We start from the raw sequence: 23,888 nt of genomic DNA, 5'->3' as shown, positions 1-23,888 counted from the left end.
AAGCAAGGAGTTTTTGTATGGAGGTTAAAGAGTGTCGAATTTGGTCAACAAAAAAATAATGGCTTATTTGCTACGTGAGGTTTATTTGATTGAATAGACATTTTGGAATGCTTAGGTTATTAGAGTGTACTGATATAAGTAGGACACGTGACATCCCCGCAACTTAGAGAAAAAACACTTTATATCGGAGTTGTCTCGAGATGGCTATGCATGTTCATGTTATAAGGCTAGTATCATAGCATCTCTCCATTGAATACAGGCTGTTGACGTCAACAACCCTCATCGAATATTCAAAATAGTATTAAAATAATGACATGTATCCATCCACTAATCTAAAGAAAGGCGGGAGCTAGACAGACCGCTGTGCCGCTTTGTGGACTGTTCAGAGGAGACTGCGTGAATCAGGCCTTCATGATCGAATTGCTGCAAAGGAACCACTACTAAAGGACACCAATAAGAAGAAGAGACTTGCTTGGGCCAAGAAACACAAGCAATGGACATTAGACCGGTGGAAATTTGTCCTTTGGTCTGGAGTCCAAATTTGAGATTTGTGGTTCCAACCGCCGTGTCTTTGTGAGACGCGGTGTGGGTGAACGGATGATCTCTGCATGTGTATTTCCCACCGTAAAGCATGGAGGAGAAGGTGTTATGGTGTGGGGGTGCTTTGCTGGTGACACTGTCTGTGATTTATTTAGAATTCAAGGCACACTTAACCAGCATGGCTACCACAGCATTCTGCAGCGATACGCCATCCCATCTGGTTTGCGCTTAGTGGGACTATCATTTGTTTTTCAACAGGACAATGACCCAACACACATCCAGGCTGTGTAAGGGCTACTTGACCAAGAAGGAGAGTGATGGAGTGCTGCATCAGATGACCTGGCCTCCACAATCACCCGACCTCAATCCAATTGAGATGGTTTGGGATGAGTTGGACCGCAGAGTGAAGGAAAAGCAGCCAACAAGTGCTCAGCATATTTGGGAACTCCTTCAAAACTGTTGGAAAAAGCATTCCTCCTGAAGCTGGTTGAGAGAATGCCAAGAGTGTGCAAAGCTGTCATCAAGGCAAAGGGTGGCTACTTTGAAGTTTAACACTGTTTTGCTTACTACATGATTCCATATGTGTTATTTCATAGTTTTGATGTCTTCACTATTATTCTACAATGTAGAAAATTTTACAAAATAAAGAAAACCTTTGAATGAGTAGGTGTGTCCAAACTTTTGACTGGTACTGTGTATTATCATATATTGTACAATACTGCCGTCTTCTGGAGAATATTGCCGATATATTACAATCATGATATTATGTCTATACACAACAAACTCACAAGTGCTCCAGGTTGAAATCCCAATAGTCCTAATTCACAAAATGATATTGCTTTACATCAGATTACTTTGCATAATGTAGTTTATTTTGTATTTTTTTATTATTAAGACACTTCAAATATTATCCTCAAACTAAACTAGGCAATGGTGCTAGTTATGCTCTTAGGGGAAAAAATTGTTATTTGGGGTTCTATATAGAACTTTTAGGGGTTCCATACATGAAGCAAGCGATATAACCCTTTTTGGTTCTATATAGAACCTTTGTGTCGTGTGGAGGCATAATCACCATTCCCAGCATGGTCTGTGTGTCTGACAGACAGGTGAAAGAAAGAGTCCCGGCCTTGGCACTTATCAGGGAGAGCTGTGCCTCGGCCAGCTCTACACAACAATATACTGCTCCTCAGCTTTCTGTTCGTTCATGTATGAGAGAGAGAGCGAGAGAGAGAGAGAGAGAGAGAGAGAGAGGGGGGGGGAGGAAGGGAGAGAGATAGGTCGGAGAAAGAGAGAATTGGGAGAGAAACAGGCAGTGTGCGAGAAAGAGATGCAGAGTGGGAGAGCGAGAGAGAGAGAGAAGGGGGTGGGGGAGAGAGATAGTAGTTTCATAAAAGCCACATCCGATCCACGACATTCTTTTAGCAGTTATTTTTGTTTCCATTTCGTCTGCCCGCAATGTGTTGTTATGGGAATATAACAGAGAGACAGACAGACATTCGTTTACGTAACTATAAACCCACTGAACCAAAACATAGACATCTTTCAAGGAATGTTTTTAGTAGTTGCGGGGCAGGCAATAGCATAGGCTGCTATTTGTCCACGCGCAAAAACAGATTCAGATTGGATAAGGAATCGGATAATTAAGTGTTATTACATTTCCCACATTCCCTACTCGACAATTACGGGGGCTGGGAAGCAATCTGGAATGGAAACTTCCTGTGTTCTATTTTGGTGTGTCTCAGTACGTGTGCCTTTTGGCATTCGTAGTCTGCATCTTCTTGCAAAATTGCATTACGTCACTGCACGGTGAATTCTCTCTCCCAACAATAAAATGACTTGACTACAGGCAGCCAGCCAGCCAGCCACCGGTCCCGTTAGCTACATGGTATAGTAGAGTAGAGAAGCATCATCAGCATCAACAAGAACACCGGGAAGTGCAGCTGCTGTAACGGCACTGGTCCCCCACCCACCACAGGCAGATGGAGCGTGAGGCTGAGCCCGCCACCGCCACGTGACTCGGTCGCTTCGCATTCGTAGTGTGACCGAGCATCTCACTCTGCATCATGGCTGCGGAAGATGCAGCTGCCCGGTCCCTAACCGCCCCTCTCTTCTCCCCAGCCCGGCTGCTGCTCCTCTCTCTCCTCTCCCTCTGCCTCATCCCCTCCCCGTCCCTCGCCCTGCTCGGCTTCCGTCCGGAGGAGACCGGGGGAGAGCTGTCCGTGGATGACGGGGTGCTGAAAGCCACCGAGGGAACCCGCTTCATGCTGCGGGTCTACTACGCCTCATCCCCGCAGAGGCTCAACCGGACCGCCGGGGCCAGAGCCAACGCAGCTCCCTGGATAGCCTTCATCGAGGAGCCGAGGCCGGGGAGAGAGGGGCAGGTCCACCCGAAGCAGAATATGTGCATGGATAAAAACGCCAGGAGCTCGGATATCGAGATCTTGGGCTCTTTCAAGTCCGCTTCGAGTCAGAACTCCGTGTTGGTGGAAGTATTGGCTAAGGACCTGCGCAGGGGAGAGAAGATTAAGTACTATTCGATGTGCGCCTTCGACGGGTCCAAATGGGAACACTACCGGACCCGGGATTTCTGGGTCGCAGTTGTGGAGCGCGGGGCCGAACCGGACCTCTGGCTTCAGGTGTTAGTATCGGTTCTGTTGCTCGCCCTCTCGGCGCTCTTCAGCGGGCTGAACCTCAGTCTGCTCGCGTTGGACCCGGTGGAGCTCCAGGTTCTGCAGAACAGCGGCACAGACAAGGAGCAGAAATACGCGCGGAAAATCGAGTCAGTGCGGCGGCACGGTAACTATGTCCTGTGCACTTTGCTGCTGGGCAACGCGCTGATCAACGCGGCGCTCGCGGTGTGGATGTGTCAGATCCTGGGGATGACCTGGCTGTCGACCGTTATCTGCGCGTTTGGGATCTTTTTCATTGGGGAGATCCTGCCGCACTCTGTTGCGTCGCGGCACGGCCTGGCCATCGCGTCCAAAACCATCTGGGTAACCCGTCTTCTTATGGTTCTCTCCTTCCCCGTCTCCTACCCCATCAGTAAACTCCTAGACTTCATCCTCCACCAGGAGATCAGTAACTTTTATACGCGGGAAAAACTCCTCGAGATGCTGCGCGTGACCGACCCGTACCACGACCTGGTCAAAGAGGAGCTCAACATCATACAGGGCGCGCTCGAGCTCCGGACCAAGACCGTAGAAGATGTTCTGACTCCGCTAACCGACTGCTTCATGCTCACCTCGGAAGCGGTGCTGGACTTCAACACCATGTCGGAGATAATGCAGAGTGGCTATACGCGCATCCCGGTGTTCGAAAACGTGCGGTCGAACATTGTGGATATTCTGTTCGTGAAGGACTTGGCGTTCGTTGACCCGGATGACTGTACCCATCTGAAGACTATAACACAGTTCTATAAACACCCCATGCACTGTGTGTTCAACGATACCAAACTGGATGCCATGCTGGAGGAGTTCAAGAAGGGTAAGGAGGGGGAATGTGAAAAAAGTAAGATCACACAAGAAACTCTAGAAAAGTTAGTATGATTGTGTGTGTATGTGTGTGTGTGTGTGTGTGTGTGTGTGTGTGTGTGGTCCCCTCTCTTTCTCTCTCCCCCTATTGCCCTCTCTCACTCCCCCCCTCTCCCATCTTGGCCAAGTCACTGGTTCAAGCTCCTATTGTTCATCTAATTTCCATAAACTACAACAGTTTACATGTAGGGCCTACCAGTGTCAATGTAATCATATAAAGTAACTTCACTGAGATTCTCTCTCTGGAAACAACCATTGTCTGCTTATAAGAGGTGCTGTGCTGTAGTGTGACTAACAGGGATATCCCATCCTAGTGATAGCCTACTACAAAGGGAATAGGGTGTCATTTGGAACACAAACTAGGATATAGCCTACAGCAAGGTCATCTGGTCCTAGATCTGAGCCTATGCCCTACGGGTAATTTCGCCCTCTCGGCGCTCTTCAGCGGGCTGAACCTCAGTCTGCTCGCGTTGGACCCGGTGGAGCTCCAGGTGATATGGGCACAGGATGAGTCCCCTGTAGCTCAGTTGGTAGATCATGGTGCTTGCAATGCCAGGGTTGTGGGTTCGATTCCCACGGGGGACCAGTATGAAAAAAAATGTATGCACTCACTAACTGTAAGTCGCTCTGGATAAGAGCGTCTGCTAAATGACAAAAATGTAAATGGGCAGGTAAGGTGGGTGTTTCTCCTGTTGACCAATAGCAGGTAGCCATGTTGTCTGTTTTTGGGGGAAGAAGGCAGTGTTAGCATTTCTCATGTTGTTGCATGCAGAGGCTGTGCTAGAGAATTACATGAAGGACACCTTCAATAGATGTATGTGTTTACACTGTCTCCACCCGTATTCATAAAGCATCTCAGAGAAGTAGTGCTGATCTTGGATTAGTTTAGCCTTTTAGATCACATAATGAATTAGATTATATGGACAAGAGGGACCTGATCCTAGATCAGCACTCAGTACAATCCACACAGACTAATAGATAAACAAAACAGTGTGTGTGTGTGTGTGTGTGTGTGTGTGTGTGTGTGTGTGTGTGTGTGTGTGTGTGTAAGAGCGAGAGATTTGAATTAAATTGAGAGTGCTAGCGTGATAGAGAGATAGAGGGATGAGAATGTCATGGTGACACAGAGACAGACAGAGAGAGAGAGAGAGACATAACAAGGCTGTTACCTTTAGAATGTCCTTTCCTGTCATGACACCCCCTCCCCCTCTCTCTCTCTCTCTCTCTCTCTCTCCACCCCTCCATTGCTCCACCCCCCAGAGAGAAGACATTAAATATTCGGAGAACACTTTCTCTCCCTTCCCTCTCTCTCTCTCTCTCTCTCTCTCTCTCTCTCTCTCTCTCTCTCTCTCTCTCTCTCTCTCTCTCTCTCTCTCTCTCTCTCTCTCCATCTGTCCTCTGTGGTGCTGCCACAGTGTTTATGAGAGAGAGGACTGTGTGTATTTTCCGTATATGAGAAAGAGAGCGAGAGAGAGAGAGAGCGAGAGAGAGAGAAAGAGAGAGAGAGAGAGCATGACTGTGTGTGGCGATGCTGCAACCCCATTTAGTCAAACCAAAGCATAAATAATCAAAGCACTAGTACAACAGACCCCTCCCTCCCTCCCTACCACAGTGACTGTAGCCTTTATGAGCAAGTGCACAAGACTGTATTACAACACTGAGCTAAAGCCTAGGCACTAGGTGTGGGAGCTTAGTCTTCAGGTTTGAAAAAAGTGCACCCTATTCTATATATACACTGAGTGTACAAAATATTAAGAACAGCTTCCTAATATTGAGTTGCATCTTGGGACACAGGCCTAGTATCCCTGAACTCAGCTCCCTAAAAGCCTCTGAGAGATGAAATGGTGGTCAGCATTCTATCAGATTTATGGGTTAAGGAAGACATGTGTTCACAAAGGAGTTTGTGTGTGTGTGTGTGTCTGTGTGTTTGTGTGTTTGTGTGTGTGTGTGTGTGTGTGTGTGTTAGGGCTGGTCGATATGGACAAAATATTGTTGACGGTATAATGGTATTCTATGGTATTTAATGTTTTTGAATAACAGTTCTAAATATGCTTTATGATTACATTATAAATCATTTCAATGAGTCTTTATCCATTTATACTGTTCAATCCAACTCCAAACAAAAGTCGATTCATTTTTATTATCATTTCCACACTGTGCCACGCAGCATGATATGGGCGACACATATAGCCTAGTTAATTGGTGAACTGTTGGAATCATGGAAATATAATGATTATTCTAATTCTATAGTTGGAATATAGTGGGCAGCACCTTGAATACATTGTTGTTTGACATGACAAGGAATGAAAAAACCAGGGAGGAATTATTGACAGGGTAGGAACCAAAGTGTTGGTCAGTGTTTCCAGGTGACCCTAACTAGATGTTACATGACATGTTTTCTTACTTCATGTAGCTTTCTAACATATTCATGCTTTGCCTATTCCTCTCTGATAAGATACCGTTGCACAAACATGCTAATCTAGGCCTACACCAGCACTGGTACCAGGCAGTATAAGCTAGCTCGCTACATTTGCTCTGACTCTTAGTGCATTTAGCAAGCTAAGCTAGCTAGCCAGCTAACTAGCGATTAGCATCACCACATTGTTGCATCCATCTGACCATGCAGAGTGAAAGGCAAGGAAGTGCTCGTGACGCCGTGGTTGAGCAACTGCTCTCTCCTTGAGTGACAGGCGGCACGACTTGGTGTGTTTAGCGGCGTGCAGCAGCAGGAGAGGGAGAGAGACGACTCAAGTAGCAAACGGAGTGAACTACAAAAACGGACATTATACGTGCCGGAGTTGCGTATCACATTTAACAAACCAAACATTGAAATAGCGTTATCTGTGTAACTGTAAGAGCTGTTAATGTGCTGCTAGGTCTGACCCATATAGAGAAACATGGATCTGACAGAAACTCTCTCTCCCTCTCACCCCCTGTTTCCCCACCCCCAGTCAGACTGAGACACAGTCAGAGTGAGACACAGTCAGACTGAGACACAGTCAGAGTGAGAGACAGTCAGAGTGAGAGACAGTCAGAGTGAGACACAGTCAGAGTGAGAGAGTCAGAGTGAGACACAGTCAGAGTGAGAGACAGTTAGAGTGAGACACAGTCAGAGTGAGAGAGTCAGAGTGAGACACAGTCAGAGTGAGATACAGTCAGAGTGAGAGACAGTCAGAGTGAGAGACAGTTAGAGTGAGAGACAGTTAGAGTGAGAGACAGTTAGAGTGAGACACAGTCAGAGTGAGACACAGTCAAAGTGAGACACAGTAAGAGTGAGACACAGTCAGAGTGAGACACAGTCAGAGTGAGAGACAGTTAGAGTGAGACAGGCAGAGTGAGACACAGTTAGAGTGAGAGACAGTTAGAGTGAGACACAGTCAGAGTGAGACACAGTTAGAGTGAGACACAGTCAGAGTGAGATATTTTGTGGATGCTGTTGGGGGGGGGGTAAGGGGGGGCTGCTATAAGGTCTGTACATGTGTGGGAGGTGGAAAACTGCAGCTGTGAGAGAGAGAGAGAGGGAGAGAGGGAGAGAGAGAGAGAGAGAGAGAGAGAGGAGAGAGAGAGAGGGGAGAGAGAGGAGAGGGAGAGAGAGAGAGAGAGAGAGAGAGAGAGAGAGAGAGAGGGAGACAGAGAGAGGGAGAGAGAGAGAGAGAGAGAGAGAGAGAGAGAGAGGGAGAGAGAGAGAGAGAGAGAGAGAGGGAGAGAGAGAGAGAGAGAGAGAGAGAGAGGGAGAGAGAGAGAGAGAGAGAGAGAGAGAGAGAGAGAGAGAGAGAGAGAGAGAGAGAGAGAGATGGAGAGAGAGAGAGGGTAGCTGCAGCTGTGTGCAAGGAAGTGTGTAAGTGTTGACTGTGTTACATAATGGCTGATGATGTAATCTTCAGCTGCTGGTGTCTGCAGTGCAGTCTCTCTCTCTCTTTTGCTCTCGCTCTTCCTCTCCCCCCCACCATCTCTCCAGGGGGGAGCCCTGAGCAGTCTCTGTACAACCCAATCACCCTTCATGCCCCCTCCCACCCCTACCCCCCCATTCTCCTCTTCCCCCTTACCCTCCTGTCCCCTACGCACTCATTCACAAACAAACACAATGAACCAACCTCCCATTCCTTCCATTGCTTCCATCTAAATCACGATCTCACAGAAACTTTAACATCAACAAACAGTAGCAAAAATAGACATATCTAACTAACAAATCAACTAGACTGCTTATCTTAAACGATTCCCCATTTAGCTCCAGTAATACCCCACGTTTACCATGGAGATGACCACCCTGGGGCTGCATCCCAAATGGCACCCAATTTCTATATAGTGCACTACTTTTGACCAATTATTGTTTCTCTCTCTCTTTCTCTGTGGGCCCTGGTGCACTAAATATGGAATAGGGTGCCACTTGGGACTCAGATGTACATCATCCCCCTGCTGGGAAGATTAACATCCCTGGGGTATATTCCCTAGAAACCAAACGGAAGCAAACTGAACAAAACAGGGAGGGATCTTTTTTTCCGTTTCGAAATGTTGTGCACTAATGAATACACCCCTGATGTGTTTCTACTAGAACACTTCCTGATTCTATTCCTGTGGCCTCATGGGTGATGTAGTCTGTGTGTTTGTTTTTACAGCGTCTCTACTGTAAATTATGCTATCCTGCTCATTTGACATTCTAGTCATTTAGCACACGCTCTTATCCAGAGCGACTTACAATTATTTAGTTCATCTTAAGATAGCAAGGTGAGACAACAACACACCACAGTCGTATCTAGTACATTTTCCCTCAACAAAGTATTTATCAGCAAAGCCAGCGCTAGTAGAAAAAGATAAGTGCCTTTCTTTGTTAGTTTTTATCTCCTCAGGAACAACATGTCAAGGGAGATCTGTTGACTGCATTCGTTGCTTTTCCTCTCTTGCTTCTCCTATTCCCCTTACCTCAGACCCCTTCACATAGTAAGATCCCTTTACACAGCCAAAATAAATGCATGTAAATACATTGTTTTATGTAGGAGTTTCACCTCTCTCATAGTCTACCCCCTCCATGTTTGTTAGGTAAGTCCCACAGGTTAGGATTATATTATGATGTCATATTCTGTCTCTCTCCAGGAAAGTCCCACCTGGCCATCGTCCAGCGGGTCAACAACGAGGGTGAGGGTGATCCCTTCTATGAGGTCATGGGCATCGTGACCCTGGAGGACGTTATAGAGGAGATCATCAAGTCAGAGATACTGGACGAGACTGACCTCTACAGTACGTACATACTCGCAAGAACTGACGCACATGCAAGAACATACACACATACACGCGCACAGTACTTCTAGAGTAAGTGTTGTGTCTCACCCTACATCTGATAACCTCCCTAAGTGTCTCCTCTATAGCTGATAACCTCTCTAAGTGTCTCCTCTACAGCTGATAACCTCTCCAAGTGTTGTGTCTCCCTCTACAGCTGATAACCTCTCCAAGTGTCTCCTCTACAGCTGATAACCTCTCCAAGTGTTGTGTCTCCCTCTACAGCTGATAACCTCCCTAAGTGTCTCCTCTATAGCTGATAACCTCTCTAAGTGTTGTGTCTCCCTCTAAAGCTGATAACCTCTCCAAGTGTCTCCTCTACAGCTGATAACCTCTCCAAGTGTTGTGTCTCCCTCTACAGCTGATAACCTCCCTAAGTGTCTCCTCTATAGCTGATAACCTCTCTAAGTGTTGTGTCTCCCTCTACAGCTGATAACCTCTCCAAGTGTTGTGTCTCCCTCTACAGCTGATAACCTCTCTAAGTGTCTCCTCTATAGCTGATAACCTCTCTAAGTGTCGCCTCTACAGCTGATAACCTCTCTAAGTGTCTCCTCTACAGCTGATAACCTCTCTAAGTGTTGTGTCTCCCTCTACAGCTGATAACCTCTCCAAGTGTTGTGTCTCCCTCTACAGCTGATAACCTCTCTAAGTGTCTCCTCTATAGCTGATAACCTCTCTAAGTGTCTCCTCTACAGCTGATAACCTCTCTAAGTGTCTCCTCTACAGCTGATAACCTCTCTAAGTGTTGTGTGTCCCTCTACAGCTGATAACCTCTCCAAGTGTTGTGTCTCCCTCTACAGCTGATAACCTCTCTAAGTGTTGTGTCTCCTCTACAGCTGATAACCTCTCTAAGTGTTGTGTCTCCCTCTACAGCTGATAACCTCTCTAAGTGTTGTGTCTCCCTCTACAGCTGATAACCTCTCCAAGTGTTGTGTCTCCCTCTACAGCTGATAACCTCTCTAAGTGTTGTGTCTCCCTCTACAGCTGATAACCTCTCTAAGTGTTGTGTCTCCCTCTACAGCTGATAACCTCTCTAAGTGTTGTGACTCCCTCTACAGCTGATAACCTCTCTAAGTGTCTCCTCTATAGCTGATAACCTCTCTATGTGTTCTGTCTCCCTCTACAGCTGATAACCTCTCTAAGTGTTGTGTCTCCCTCTACAGCTGATAACCTCTCTAAGTGTCTCCTCTACAGCTGATAACCTCTCTAAGTGTTGTGTCTCCCTCTACAGCTGATAACCTCTCTAAGTGTTGTGTCTCCCTCTACAGCTGATAACCTCTCTAAGTGTCTCCTCTACAGCTGATAACCTCTCTAAGTGTTGTGTCTCCCTCTACAGCTGATAACCTCTCTAAGTGTTGTGTCTCCCTCTACAGCTGATAACCTCTCCAAGTGTTGTGTCTCCCTCTACAGCTGATAACCTCTCTAAGTGTTGTGTCTCCCTCTACAGCTGATAACCTCTCTAAGTGTTGTGTCTCCCTCTACAGCTGATAACCTCTCTAAGTGTCGTGTCTCCTCTACAGCTGATAACCTCTCTAAGTGTCTCCTCTACATCTGATAACCTCTCTAAGTGTCTCCTCTATAGCTGATAACCTCTCTAAGTGTCTCATTTGCAGCTGATAACCTCTCTAAGTGTTGTGTCTACAGCTGATAACCTCTCTGTGTTGTGTCTCCCTCTACAGCTGATAACCTCTCTGTGTTGTGTCTCCCTCTACAGCTGATAACCTCTCTAAGTGTTGTGTCTACATCTGATAACCTCTCTAAGTGTCTCCCTCTACAGCTGATAACCTCTCTAAGTGTTGTGTCTCCTCTATAGCTGATAACCTCTCTAAGTGTCTCCCTCTATAGCTGATAACCTCTCTAAGTGTTGTGTCTCCCTCTACAGCTGATAACCTCTCTAAGTGTTGTGTCTCCCTCTACAGCTGATAACCTCTCTAAGTGTCGTGTCTCCTCTACAGCTGATAACCTCTCTAAGTGTCTCCTCTACATCTGATAACCTCTCTAAGTGTCTCCTCTATAGCTGATAACCTCTCTAAGTGTCTCATTTGCAGCTGATAACCTCTCTAAGTGTTGTGTCTACAGCTGATAACCTCTCTGTGTTGTGTCTCCCTCTACAGCTGATAACCTCTCTGTGTTGTGTCTCCCTCTACAGCTGATAACCTCTCTAAGTGTTGTGTCTACATCTGATAACCTCTCTAAGTGTCTCCCTCTACAGCTGATAACCTCTCTAAGTGTTGTGTCTCCCTCTACAGCTGATAACCTCTATGTGTTGTGTCTCCCTCTACAGCTGATAACCTCTCTAAGTGTTGTGTCTCCCTCTACAGCTGATAACCCCTCTAAGTGTTGTGTCTCCCTCTACAGCTGATAACCGTTCTAAGTGTTGTGTCTCCCTCTACAGCTGATAACCTCTCTAAGTGTTGTGTCTCCCTCTACAGCTGATAACCTCTCTAAGCGTTGTGTCTCCCTCTACAGCTGATAACCTCTCTGTGTTGTGTCTCCCTCTACAGCTGATAACCTCTCTAAGTGTTGTGTCTTCCTCTACAGCTGATAACCTCTCTGTGTTGTGTCTCCCTCTACAGCTGATAACCTCTCTAAGTGTTGTGTCTCCCTCTACAGCTGATAACCTCTCTGTGTTGTGTCTCCCTCTACAGCTGATAACCTCTCTAAGTGTTGTGTCTCCCTCTACAGCTGATAACCTCTCTAAGTGTTGTGTCTCCCTCTACAGCTGATAACCTCTCTAAGTGTTGTGTCTCCCTCTACAGCTGATAACCTCTCTGTGTTGTGTCTCCCTCTACAGCTGATAACCTCTCTAAGTGTTGTGTCTTCCTCTACAGCTGATAACCTCTCTGTGTTGTGTCTCCCTCTACAGCTGATAACCTCTCTAAGTGTTGTGTCTCCCTCTACAGCTGATAACCGTTCTAAGTGTTGTGTCTCCCTCTACAGCTGATAACCTCTCTAAGTGTTGTGTCTCCTCTACAGCTGATAACCTCTCTAAGTGTTGTGTCTCCCTCTACAGCTGATAACCTCTCTAAGTGTTGTGTCTCCCTCTACAGCTGATAACCTCTCTAAGTGTTGTGTCTCCCTCTACAGCTGATAACCGTTCTAAGCGTCGTGTTTCTCACCATGAGAGGAAGCAGCAGGACTTCTCCATCTTTAAGCTGTCGGAGAACGAGATGAAGGTGAAGATTTCTCCTCAGCTCCTCCTCGCCACGCACCGCTTCCTGTCCACAGGTAGGCCCACTGTGATGTCACTTCCTGTCCAATGTGAGGTCACTTCCTGGGTGTTAAATAAGGAAGGAACCATAGAATTACATATACAATCTCTGTGGAAGTAAGTTCTTCTCAATTTGAGGCCTGGTCACAAACCAACCCATTGAATAGTAAAGAATATTGACTAGTTATTGTAAATTACATTTTTCTTATTACTTTGCCACTGCCTCTCTCATTTCTTCCTATCTATCCCTCTTTCATCTCTCCCCTTTTACTACCCTCTCCTCCCACCTCTTCTCTCCTTCCCCTCTCTCCTTCCCCTCTCTCCCGTAGAGGTGGAGCCCTTCAAGCCAGCCCACCTATCAGAGAAGATCTTACTGCGTCTCATTAAACACCCCAGTGTGGTCCAGGAGCTAAGCTACGATGACAAGAACAAACTGGCCCCACAGCACTTCCTGTTTCAGAGAAACAAACCTGTTGACTACTTCATCCTGTTACTACAGGTATAAACGCCTGCAATAATTGTCCCTTAGCGATAAATCAAATTCATTTCATGTATTTTATTGGTAGGATAGGAGAGAACAGATAGGACAGTGAGGAGATAAGTGTGTCAAAGTAGGAAAGGATTTGATCTCACGCAGAGGGAGAGTACACTGAGTGGACAGAACTTTAGGAACACTTTCCTAATATTGAGTTGCACCCCCTTTTGCCCTCAGAACAGCCTCAATTCGTTGAGGCATGTACTACAAGGTGTCGAAAGCATTCCACAGGGATGCTGGCCCATGTTGACTCCAACGCTTCCCACAGTTGTGTCAAGTTGGCTGGATGTCCTTTGGGTGGTGGATAATTGTTGATACACACGGGAAACTGTTGAGCGTGAAAAACCCAGCAGAGTTGCAGTTCTTGACACACTCAAACCGGTGCGCCTGGCACCTATTGGCACCTACTACCCGTTCAAAGGCACTTACATCTTTTGTCCCGCCCATTCACCCTCTGAATGGCACACATACACAATCCATGTCTCAATTGTCTCAAGGCTTAAAAATCCTTCTTTAATTAACCAGTCTCCGCCCCTTCATCTACACTGATTGAAGTGGATTTAACAAGTGACATCAATAAGGGATCATAGCTTTCACCTGGATTCACCTGGTCAGTCTATGTCATGGAAAGAGCAGGTGTTCATAATGTTTTGTACCCTCAGTGTATATCATGTGCTGCAGTTGGAGGTGCTAACCGCTACACCAACCCGGGTTTAATATATAGCTTAGAATATATAGAATATAGCTTAGACACAAATCAGGGAACTTGACCATTTCTCTCTCCTGTGTGTCCAGGGTCGTGTGGAGGTGGAGTTTGGTAAAGAGGCTCTGAGGTTTGAGAACGGAGCGTTCGCCTACTATGGTGTGCCTGCCATCATGCCCACAGGTAACTGGCTCATCACACACACACACACACACACACACACACACGAATGCATGCACACACACATGCACACAAACCTGCACATATAGAGAAACACCCTGTGCACAGTGCACACACAAAGAAAGCAAAACATTGAATGACAAACATAAAATAATACACTTAATTCAAAATACATTATCTGGACTGTCCCATTGCATAGACCAGAGAGTGGTAGAAAACTATGTCATCCCTGTCTGACCCATTACCATCCTGTATGATTCAGTCCACAGATCCCCCTCCCGTAGCAGTGGTCTGGACCGGTCTGACTCTATGCTGTATGGGGGCAGTCTGGGCCAACTCAACGGAGGGGGGAGCGTCTACCTGCCTGACTACTCTGTTAGACAGCTCACACACCTGCAGGTCATTAAGGTAGGCTTACCTAGACTACAGTACAGCCCCGCCCACCTCAAGTTATCTGGATACACCTGCTCCAACACCATTTGTCATTTATTTGAGTTCACTTGCAGCGGTGTCTTGATGGTCTTGATAACTAAATAGTTTATTCAATGCATCATTCATTCATTTGTCATTTTAGACATTTGTCATTTCCTGAAAGTATAAAGAATCTAAATCCCATCTGACTGAGTGAATGTTTTAGTAGTGTGTAATAGGGTCCCAAATAGCACCCTATTCTCTATACAGTATATAGCCCTATGGTCCTTGGTCAAAAGTAATACACTTTATAGGAAAAATGGTGTAATTTGTGATGCAACCCAGTAGCTTAGTCAGAGCTGTGGTACAGTACAGCCTCTAACTTCGACCTATGACAGCTATGACCTTTCTTTGACCTTTGACCTTTAACCCCCAGATCACCCGTAGCCACTACCAGAACGCCCTGACGGCCACCCGGATGGACAGCTCCCCCCAGACGCCCGACACAGACGCCCGGCTCACAGACGGGAACACCCCCGACCCCCCTGTCCCGGAGCAGAGCGGAGACCTCCTCCTTCCCCCCAGAGAGACCCGGCCCAGCTCGGCCAGAACCAGGGGACAGCAGTCCTCCGTCCCACACAGCACCTCTCTGCTCAACGAGAAGAACCGCATCGTCCGTAAGTCAACCATACTGGTAGGAGGGAGGGAGGGAGGGAGAAGAGGGGGGAGAGAGAAGAGGGGAAGAGAGAAGAGGGGGGGGGGGAGAGAGAAGAGGGGGGAGAGGAGGGGGAGAGAGAGGAGGGGGAGAGAGAGAGAGAGGAGGGGGGATAGAGAGGAGAGAGAGAGAGAGAGAGAGAGAGAGAGAGAGAGAGAGAGAGAGAGAGAGGAAGGGGGAGAAAGAAGAGGGGAGAGAGAGGAGAGACTACATCAGTTGGAGGATATAGGAACCACAGTTATTGTTTTATTTTCTCTGCATGACAGAGTGTGTACTGTGTGTGTCTCCCCCTACAGGCAGTAAGTCAGACGGTCAGAAGAGCCCCAGTGACTCAGTGTTCCTCAGGATGGATGAGATCCCTTACATCAGAGAGGACCGCTCAGAGAGGGACGGCACCAACGGTGAGAACATGTCACTGTTTGGTGTCAGGGCATATAGGGAGGAATGAAGGAGTGGGATGGAAGAATGGAGAAGAAGGAGGATGTTGGTGATGAGGGAAGACATTTAACAGTGGTCTAAGGCACTGCATCGCAGTACTAGCTGTGCCACTAGAGATCCTGGTTCGAATCCAGGCTCTGTCGTAGCCGGCCGTGACCGGGAGACCCATGGGGCGGCGCACAATTAGCCCAGCGTCGTCCAGGGTAGGGGAGGGAATGGCCGGCAGGGATGTAGCTCAGTTGGTAGAGCATGGCGTTTGCAACGCCAGGGTTGTGGGTTCGATTCCCACGGGGGGCCAGTATGTATAACTGTAAGTCGCTCTGGATAAGAGCGTCTGCTAAATGACTAAAAATGTAAAATGTAAAAACACAGAAACAACATCTACACAGTGTATTATGAAGATTGAAAATGTCACATTTCATCTCTCTCTCTCTCTTTCTCTCTCTCTCTCTCTCCTCTCCCTCTCTCTCTCAGACACAGCCTCTGTTGCTATAGAAACGGACGCCCCCTCCTCTTTCATCAGTACTCTGTCTCTAAGTGGATCAGAGGACACACTGGGCAAGAAACTACTGCTCAAACTCAGTGAGTCACACACACAACATATACAGTGGGGGAAAAAAGTATTTAGTCAGAAACCAATTGTGCAAGTTCTCCCACTTAAAAAGATGAGAGAGGCCTGTAATTTTCATCATAGGTACATGTCAACTATGACAGACAAATTGAGAAAAAAAATTCCAGAAAATCACATTGTAGGATTTTTAATGAATTTATTTGCAAATTATGGTGGAAAATAAGTATTTGTTCACCGACAAACAAGCAAAATTTCTGGCTCTCACAGACCTGTAACTTCTTCTTTAAGAGGCTCCTCTGTCCTCCACTCGTTACCTGTATTAATGGCACTTGTTTGAACTTGTTATCAGTATAAAAGACACCTGTCCACAACCTCAAACAGTCACACTCCAAACTCCACTATGGCCAAGACCAAAGAGCTGTCAAAGGACACCAGAAACAAAATTGTAGACCTGCACCAGGCTGGGAAGACTGAATCTGCAATAGGTAAGCAGCTTGGTTTGAAGAAATCAACTGTGGGAGCAATTATTAGGAAATGGAAGACATACAAGACCACTGATAATCTCCCCTCGATCTGGGGCTCCACGCAAGATCTCACCCCGTAGGGTCAAATTGATCACAAGAACGGTGAGCAAAAATCCCAGAACCACACGGGGGGACCTAGTGAATGACCTGCAGAGAGCTGGGACCAAAGTAACAAAGCCTACCATCAGTAACACACTACGCCGCCAGGGACTCAAATCCTGCAGTGCAGGACGTGTCCCCCCTGCTTAAGCCAGTACATGTCCAGGCCCATCTGAAGTTTGCTAGAGTGCATTTGGATGATCCAGAAGAGGATTGGGAGAATGTCATATGGTCAGATGAAACCAAAATATAACTTTTGGTAAAAACTCAACTCGTCGTGTTTGGAGGACAAAGAATGCTGAGTTGCATCCAAAGAACACCATACCTACTGTGAAGCATGGGGGTGGAAACATCATGCTTTGGGGCTGTTTTTCTGCAAAGGGACCAGGACGACTGATCCGTGTAAAGGAAAGAATGAATGGGGCCATGTATCGTGATATTTTGAGTGAAAACCTCCTTCCATCAGCAAGGGCATTGAAGATGAAACGTGGCTGGGTCTTTCAGCATGACAATGATCCCAAACACACTCCAAGTGGAGCACCCCGCGCCCACAAAAATGTAGGGAATGGGGAAGGAAGAAAAAAATAAAGTGTAGAACAACAAGCATAAAAAAAATTTATTTAAATACTCTCCAATAAAATAAAATTATTTTTTTTTTTCTTTTTTCTTTTTTTATAATGCAACATAAACTCCTCTCTCCATGTAGTAGGAAAAATCTTTTTTCCCCCCGACTACACACACACAAGCATGCATATACACACACACACCTTTACTCTCTTGCATTCTAACACACCTGTGTGCCCAATGGACAGTCCAAATGCCCACACACACATACAACCATTTAAAAAACATATCCCAACCAAGCCACTGTGACTGCACTAACCCAACAACCCCACTAACAACCCCACGACCTGTGAGTCCCCTCCACCGTTCACTTTGTAATGTTCGGGTACATCCCAAATGGCACCTTATTCCCATGAGCCCTGGTCAAAAGTAGTACACTAAATAGGGAGTAGGGTGCCATTTGGGATGTATCCTTAGTAACAGTCTAAATCCTGAGCCTTTCTCTTTCCCCGCACCTCTGCTCCATGAACAGCTGTGTCCTAGCAACCAGTCATTCACTGGCCCCTGCCTCCTTTCTCTGGAGGCCCCCCAACGGACCCCCTGGCCCCTCACAGTGTGTGTGCACCACTCTGGCCTCCACAAAATCCCTCTCAACATCTCTCTCTCTCTCTCTCTCTCTCTCTCTCTCTCTCTCTCTCTCTCTCTCTCTCTCCCTCTCTCTCTCTCTCTCTCTCTCTCTCTCCCTCTCTCCCCCTCTCTCTCTCTCTCTCGCTCCCTCTCCCTCTCCCTCTCCTTCTCCCTCTCCCTCTCCCTCTCCCTCTCCCTCTCCCTCTCTCCCTCTCTCTCTAACACTCACATGGGAGAGCCAACTAGTGTGTTTCCCTCCCGACTGGCCCACTGCTGAATGAGCTATGGAGAATGAATGTTAATGAGCCTCCCAAGTGGCATTCCATTCCCAAAGCCCTATGGGTCCTGGTCAAAAGTAGTGCACTTAATAGGGAACAGGGTGCCAGTTGGGATGCAGCCTGAGTGTTTCTCTGCTCAGTATTGCAGAGCTACTTTAACTAAATGGCTGCCCAACACACTACACTACACACACACACACACACACCCACACCACGTGGTCCCTCTCTGAGCCAAAGAGCAGCAGAATGGTCTCTCTCATTTCAGTAAAAGGCTGAAACGGGGCCAAAATCACACCACATTAGGAATTAAGCAATACAAGCCTGGTCAGAAGTAGTGAACTACAGTGCATTCGGAAAGTATTCAGGCTTTTTCCACATTTTGTTACGTTACAGCCTTATTCTAAAATTGATTAAATAAATAGAAATCCTCAGCAATCTACACACAATACCCCATAATGACAAAGCAAAAAGAGGTTTTTAGAACTTTTTGCAGATTTATTGAAAATAGAAACAAATACCTTATTTGCTATGAGACTCGAAATTGAGCTCAGGTGCATCCTGTTTCCATTGATCATCCTTGAGATGTTTCTACAACTTCATTGGAGTCCACCTGTGGTAAATTCAATTGATTGGGCGTGATTTGGAAAGGCACACACCTGTCTATATAAGGTCCCACAGTTGACAGTGCATGTCAGAGCAAAACCCAAGCCATGAGGTCGAAGGAATTGTCCGTAGAGCTCCGAGACAGGATTGTGTCAAGGCACAGATCTGGGGAAGGGTACCAAAACATTTCTGAAGCATTGAAGGTCCCCATGGACACAGTTGCCTCTATCATTCTTAAATAGAAGAAGTTTGGAACCACCAAGACTCTTCCTAGACCTACCGCCCTTGGGAGGAGGACCTTGGTCAGGGAGGTGACCAAGAACCCGATGGTCACTCTGACAGAGCTCTAGAGTTCCTCTGTGGTGAAGGACAACCATCTCTGCAGCACTCCACCAATCAATATAGTGGCCAGACGGAAGCCACTCTTCAGTAAAAGGCACATGACAGCCCGCTTGGAGTTTGCCTAAAGGCACCTAAAGACCCTCAGACCATGAGAAACATGGTCTGTAGCTCAGCTGGTAGAGCACTGCGCTTGTAACGCCAAGGTAGTGGGTTCGATCCCCGGGACCACCCATACACAAAAAAAATGTATGCACACATGACTGTAAGTCGCTTTGGATAAAAGCGTCTGCTAAATGGCTTATTATTATTATTATTATTATTATTATTATATTATTATTATTATATTATTATTATTATTAAGATTCTCTGGTCTGATGAAACCAAGATTGAACTCTTTGGCCTGAATGCCAAGCGTCATGTCTGGTGGAAACCTGGTACCATCCCTGCGGTGAAGCATGGTGGTGGCAGCATCATACTGTGGGGATGTTTTTCAGCGGCATGGACTGGGAGACTAGTCAGGATCGAGGGAAAGATGAATGGAGCAAAGTACAGAAAAATCCTTGATGAAAACCTGCTCCAGAGCGCTCAGGACCTCAGACTGGAGCGACGGTTCACCTTTCAACAGGACAATGACCCTAAGCACACAACAAAGACAACACAGGAGTGGCTTCGGGACAAGTCTCTGAATGTCCTTGAGTGGCCCAGCCAAAGCCCGGACATGAACCCGATCGAACATCTCTGGAGAGACCTGAAAATAGCTGTTCAGCAACGCTCCCCATCCAACCTGACAGAGCTTGAGAGCATCTGCAGAGAAGAATGGGAGAAACTCCCCAAATACAGGTGTGCCAAGCTTGTAGCATTATACCCAAGAAGACTCTAGGCTGTAATCGCTGCCAAAGGTGCTATAATAAAAGTAGTGAGTAAAGGATCTGAGTACTTATGTAAATGTCATATTCCAGTTGTTTATTTTTTATAAATTAGCAAACATTTCTAAATATCTGTTTTTGCTTTGTCATTATGGGGTATTGATGAGGGGGAAAAAACAAGTTAATCAATTTTAGAATAAGGCTGTAAGGTAACAAAATGTGGTAAAAGTCAAGGGGTCTGAATACTTTCCGAAGGCACTGTATATGCCATTTGGGACTCAGACAATGTAGTTGTAAATGACGTTGTCATTGTCCAATTCATTGATTCACAATTAATAGTATTAATTAAATGTAGATACTTTTTTTCAATTACATTAATGTATTTTCCAATTATATATATATATATATAATTATATATATTTTTTCAGATGTATATTTATTTCAATTAAATGTCAATATTTTTCAATTAAATTTACATTTGTTTTCATAAAATGTATAATGTTTCAATTAAATTAATTTTTTTGTCATTACATTTATTTATTTTCTCAATTAAATGTATTTTTCTCTTCAATTAAATGTATATATGTTTCAATTAAATGTATTTTTTTGTCATTACATTAATTTTTTCTCAATTAAATGTTTTTTTTCTTCAATTAAATGTTTATATGTTTCAATTAAATGTTGTTGTTTTTTCAATTAAATGAATATACACTACCAGTCAATACGTTTGACACACCTACTCATTCAAGGGTTTTTCTTTATTTTTACAATTTTTGTTAAACAAATCAAAATGTATTTTATATTTGAGATTCTTCAAATAGCCATCCTTTGCCTTGATGACAGCTTTGCACACTTGGCATTCTCTCAACCAGCTTCATGAGGTAGTCACCTGGAATGCATTTCAATTAACAGGTGTGCCTTCTTAAAAGTTAATTTGTGGAATTTCTTTCTTTCTTAATGCGTTTGAGCCAATCAGTTGTGTTGTGACAAGGTAGGGGGGGTATACAGAAGATAGTCCTATTTGGTAAAAGACCAAGTCCATATTATGGCAAGAACAGCTCAAATAAACAAAGAGAAATGACAGTCCATCATTACTTTAAGACATGAAGGTCAGTCAATACGGAACATTTCAAGAACTTTGAAAGTTTCTTCAAGTGCAGTCACAAAAACCATCAAGCGCTATGATGAAACTGGCTCTCATGAGGACCACCACAGGAATGGAAGACCCAGAGTTACCTCTGCTGATAAGTTCATTAGAGTTATCAGCCTCAGACATTGCAGCCAAAATAAATGCTTCACAGAATTCAAGTCACAGACACATCTCAACATCAACTGTTCAGAGGGGACTGTGTGAATCAGGCCTTCATGGTCGATTTGCTGGAAAGAAACCACTACTAAAGGCCACCAATAAGAAGAAGAGACCTGCTTTTGCCAAGAATCACGAGCAATGGACATTAGACCGGTGGAAATGTGTCCTTTTGTCTGGAGTCCAAATTTGAGATTTGTGGTTCCAACCGCCGTGTCTTTGTGAGACGCGGTGTGGGTGAACGGATGATCTCCGCATGTGTATTTCCCACCGTAAAGCATGGAGGAGGAGGTGTTACGGTGTGGGGGTGCTTTGCTGGTGACACTGTCTGTGATTTATTTAGAATTCAAGGCACACTTAACCAGCATGGCTACCACAGCATTCTGCAGCGATACGCCATCCCATCTGGTTTGGGTTTAGTGGGACTATCATTTGTTTTTCAACAGGACAATGACCCAACACACCTCCAGGCTGTGTAAGGGCTATTTGACCAAGAAGGAGAGTGATGGAGTGCTGCATCAGCTGACCTGGCCTCCACAATCCCCCGACCTCTACCAAATTGAGATGGTTTGGGATGAGTCAGACTGCAGAGTTAAGGAAAAGCAGCCAACAAGTGCTCAGCATATGTGGGAACTCCTTCAAGACTGTTGGAAAAGCATTCCATGTGAAGCTGGTTGAGAGAATGCCAAGAGTGTGCAACGCTGTCATAAAGGCAAAGGATGGCTATTTGAAGAATCTCAAATATAAAATATATTTTGATTTGTTTAACACTTTTTTGGTTACTACATGATTCTATATGTGTTATTTCATAGTTTTGATGTCTTCACTATTATTCTACAATGTAGAAAATAGTAAAAATAAAGAAAAACCCTTGAATGAGTAGGTGTGTCCAAACTTTTGACTGGTACTGTATTTTTTTTCAGTTAAATGTATATTTATTTCTCCTCAGGTCACAAGAAGAGGAAAAAGTCTCGGGAAGGAGACCAGACACCTGAGGATCCATCAGAGCAGCCGCTAGTCAAGGCCTAGCAGTGTGTGTGTGTTGTGAATATGAACTAACTGCAGGCCCTCACTCAATCATGAACAGTCTATTTCCTTCCTCTCTTTGATCGTTTAAAAGACGTTTCTGCAACGTTTGTCAGACGTTCCAGTCACTAGTTGACCACTCTCAGATGTCCCAACCAACAAAGACATTCTAAAGGGAAACAGAAGGATATATAATGACACATAGACATCCTCTCCCTAACAACCCCACAGTCTCTGATCTCAGACAGCTCCAAATGGGAACAACTAACTCAACCAGTGGGACAGAATCTACCATATCATCATGAACCTGTTTTCTTTATTATTTTTTGTTATGTTTAATGTCTAAGTGGCTAATGGATTTGAAGACGAAGAATGTCAGGAGAAGAGAGGAGGTTTTTGGTTTAAGCCACTGTCAACATTTAATTCACCCCCTCCTTAGAAAATATTTGAATTGGCCCTGTTGGAGCTGTGACCTAAGGAAACCAAAGACTATTTAGATATCATCCCGAAGTACACAGAAGAATATTCACCATTATAAAGATCCCATCTATTCCTTCTATAGGCATTTTGATGGATGCTGTATCACTTCTGTTATTTGATAGTGAATGTTTCTGACTATTCTCTTCTATTCCCCTCCTATCTACTGTCTAAGGGGTGAGTCCTAACTTTCACTTGAGTGGATATCAATGGGAGACTAAGTGAAAATTCAATTTAGGATTCACTCCAAAGTTCACGTTTCAGCATGGACTCATACTATAGTGGTCTAAGGGGTTAAAAAAAGGACTTGAGATGGTTTGGGGTTTGACTGCCTTACTAAGAGAACATTTCCAATCTGCATGTTTTAGGTACTGCTGAGCACGATGTAGATTTCTACTTTTTCAGCCGAACTGTTATCACAACTTCCTCAAATGGTGAGAATGGTAACTGACCAGTCACAAGAACGGACCAGTCTCTTCCAAATTATGTATATGAGCAATATTGAAACACTGTTACACAGTTGTGAACGGGACATATCCGAAAGACGGTACTAATGTAGGATATGCCATTATGAAACACATCTGTTGTAGAGAATACATTTCTTATTTGATCTGACAAGCTGTACCATAAGACCCATGTTTCTCTCTCTCTGGATTAAGACCACGGGGTGTGTCTCTGCTCTGACTGTTTTTGTGCCACTGCACCACAGTGGGGGGAGAAAGATGAGGGGAGGGGGGAGGAGGGCTAAGGGGAGAGGGATAGAGAGAGGATGGTGTAGAGGAGAGGATGGTGGGCTGGGAGAAAAGAGAAACGTGAGAGATGGAGAGAAAGGGGGAGTGATGCTCTGTGGCTCCTGTCATTGGTCAGTGAGGAGAGGAGAAGAGCATCCCTCTGTGGAAAACAGAAAAAGTGCTGACTCACTATGCTGCATGGGAGTAGAGGCGACAGCCAATCAGAACCCTCATCCTCCTCTCAGACACAATGGCCCTGTTTTTAACTGGAGTAGGATGAGACTGATTTAAGGTCAGTTTTCTTGTTTTGGTTAGGGTTAGGATTTGGGGAGGGGAA

The 23,888-nt window shown here is 45.4% G+C and overlaps 1 protein-coding gene across 2 annotated transcripts; it reads left to right on the top strand.

Moving 5' to 3' along the window:
- The first annotated feature begins 1,870 nt into the window (after nucleotides 1-1,870).
- On the top strand, nucleotides 1,871-23,568 carry LOC121533210 (metal transporter CNNM1). 2 transcript variants are annotated; one of them, XM_041839024.2, is made up of 10 exons: nucleotides 1,871-4,023; nucleotides 9,162-9,305; nucleotides 12,432-12,572; nucleotides 12,885-13,054; nucleotides 13,886-13,976; nucleotides 14,236-14,381; nucleotides 14,821-15,061; nucleotides 15,396-15,500; nucleotides 16,012-16,119; nucleotides 22,267-23,568. In XM_041839024.2, the coding sequence occupies exons 1-10, from the start codon at nucleotides 2,604-2,606 to the stop codon at nucleotides 22,344-22,346; spliced, it is 2,646 nt and encodes an 881-aa protein (XP_041694958.2). In that variant the 5' UTR covers nucleotides 1,871-2,603; the 3' UTR covers nucleotides 22,347-23,568. The 2 variants fall into 2 exon arrangements, with proteins under 2 accessions (XP_041694958.2, XP_041694957.2); XM_041839023.2 differs by having other exon boundaries at nucleotides 1,871-4,047.
- The last annotated feature ends 320 nt before the right edge of the window (nucleotides 23,569-23,888 follow it).

Source organism: Coregonus clupeaformis, chromosome 20 (genome assembly GCF_020615455.1).
Source record: "Coregonus clupeaformis isolate EN_2021a chromosome 20, ASM2061545v1, whole genome shotgun sequence".
Classification (NCBI taxonomy): domain Eukaryota; kingdom Metazoa; phylum Chordata; class Actinopteri; order Salmoniformes; family Salmonidae; genus Coregonus; species Coregonus clupeaformis.
Note: the sequence above shows the minus strand (reverse complement) of the source record. Positions and strands in the feature narration are given on the sequence as shown.

Coding starts and splice junctions, on each gene's coding strand:
- LOC121533210 (XM_041839023.2), top strand. CDS start 2,604: ATGGCTGCGGAAGATGCAGCTGCCCGGTCCCTAACCGCCCCTCTCTTC. Junction 12,573..12,884: donor GCACCGCTTCCTGTCCACAG/GTAGGCCCACTG, acceptor TCTCTCCCGTAG/AGGTGGAGCCCTTCAAGCCA. Junction 15,062..15,395: donor CGAGAAGAACCGCATCGTCC/GTAAGTCAACCA, acceptor CTCCCCCTACAG/GCAGTAAGTCAGACGGTCAG.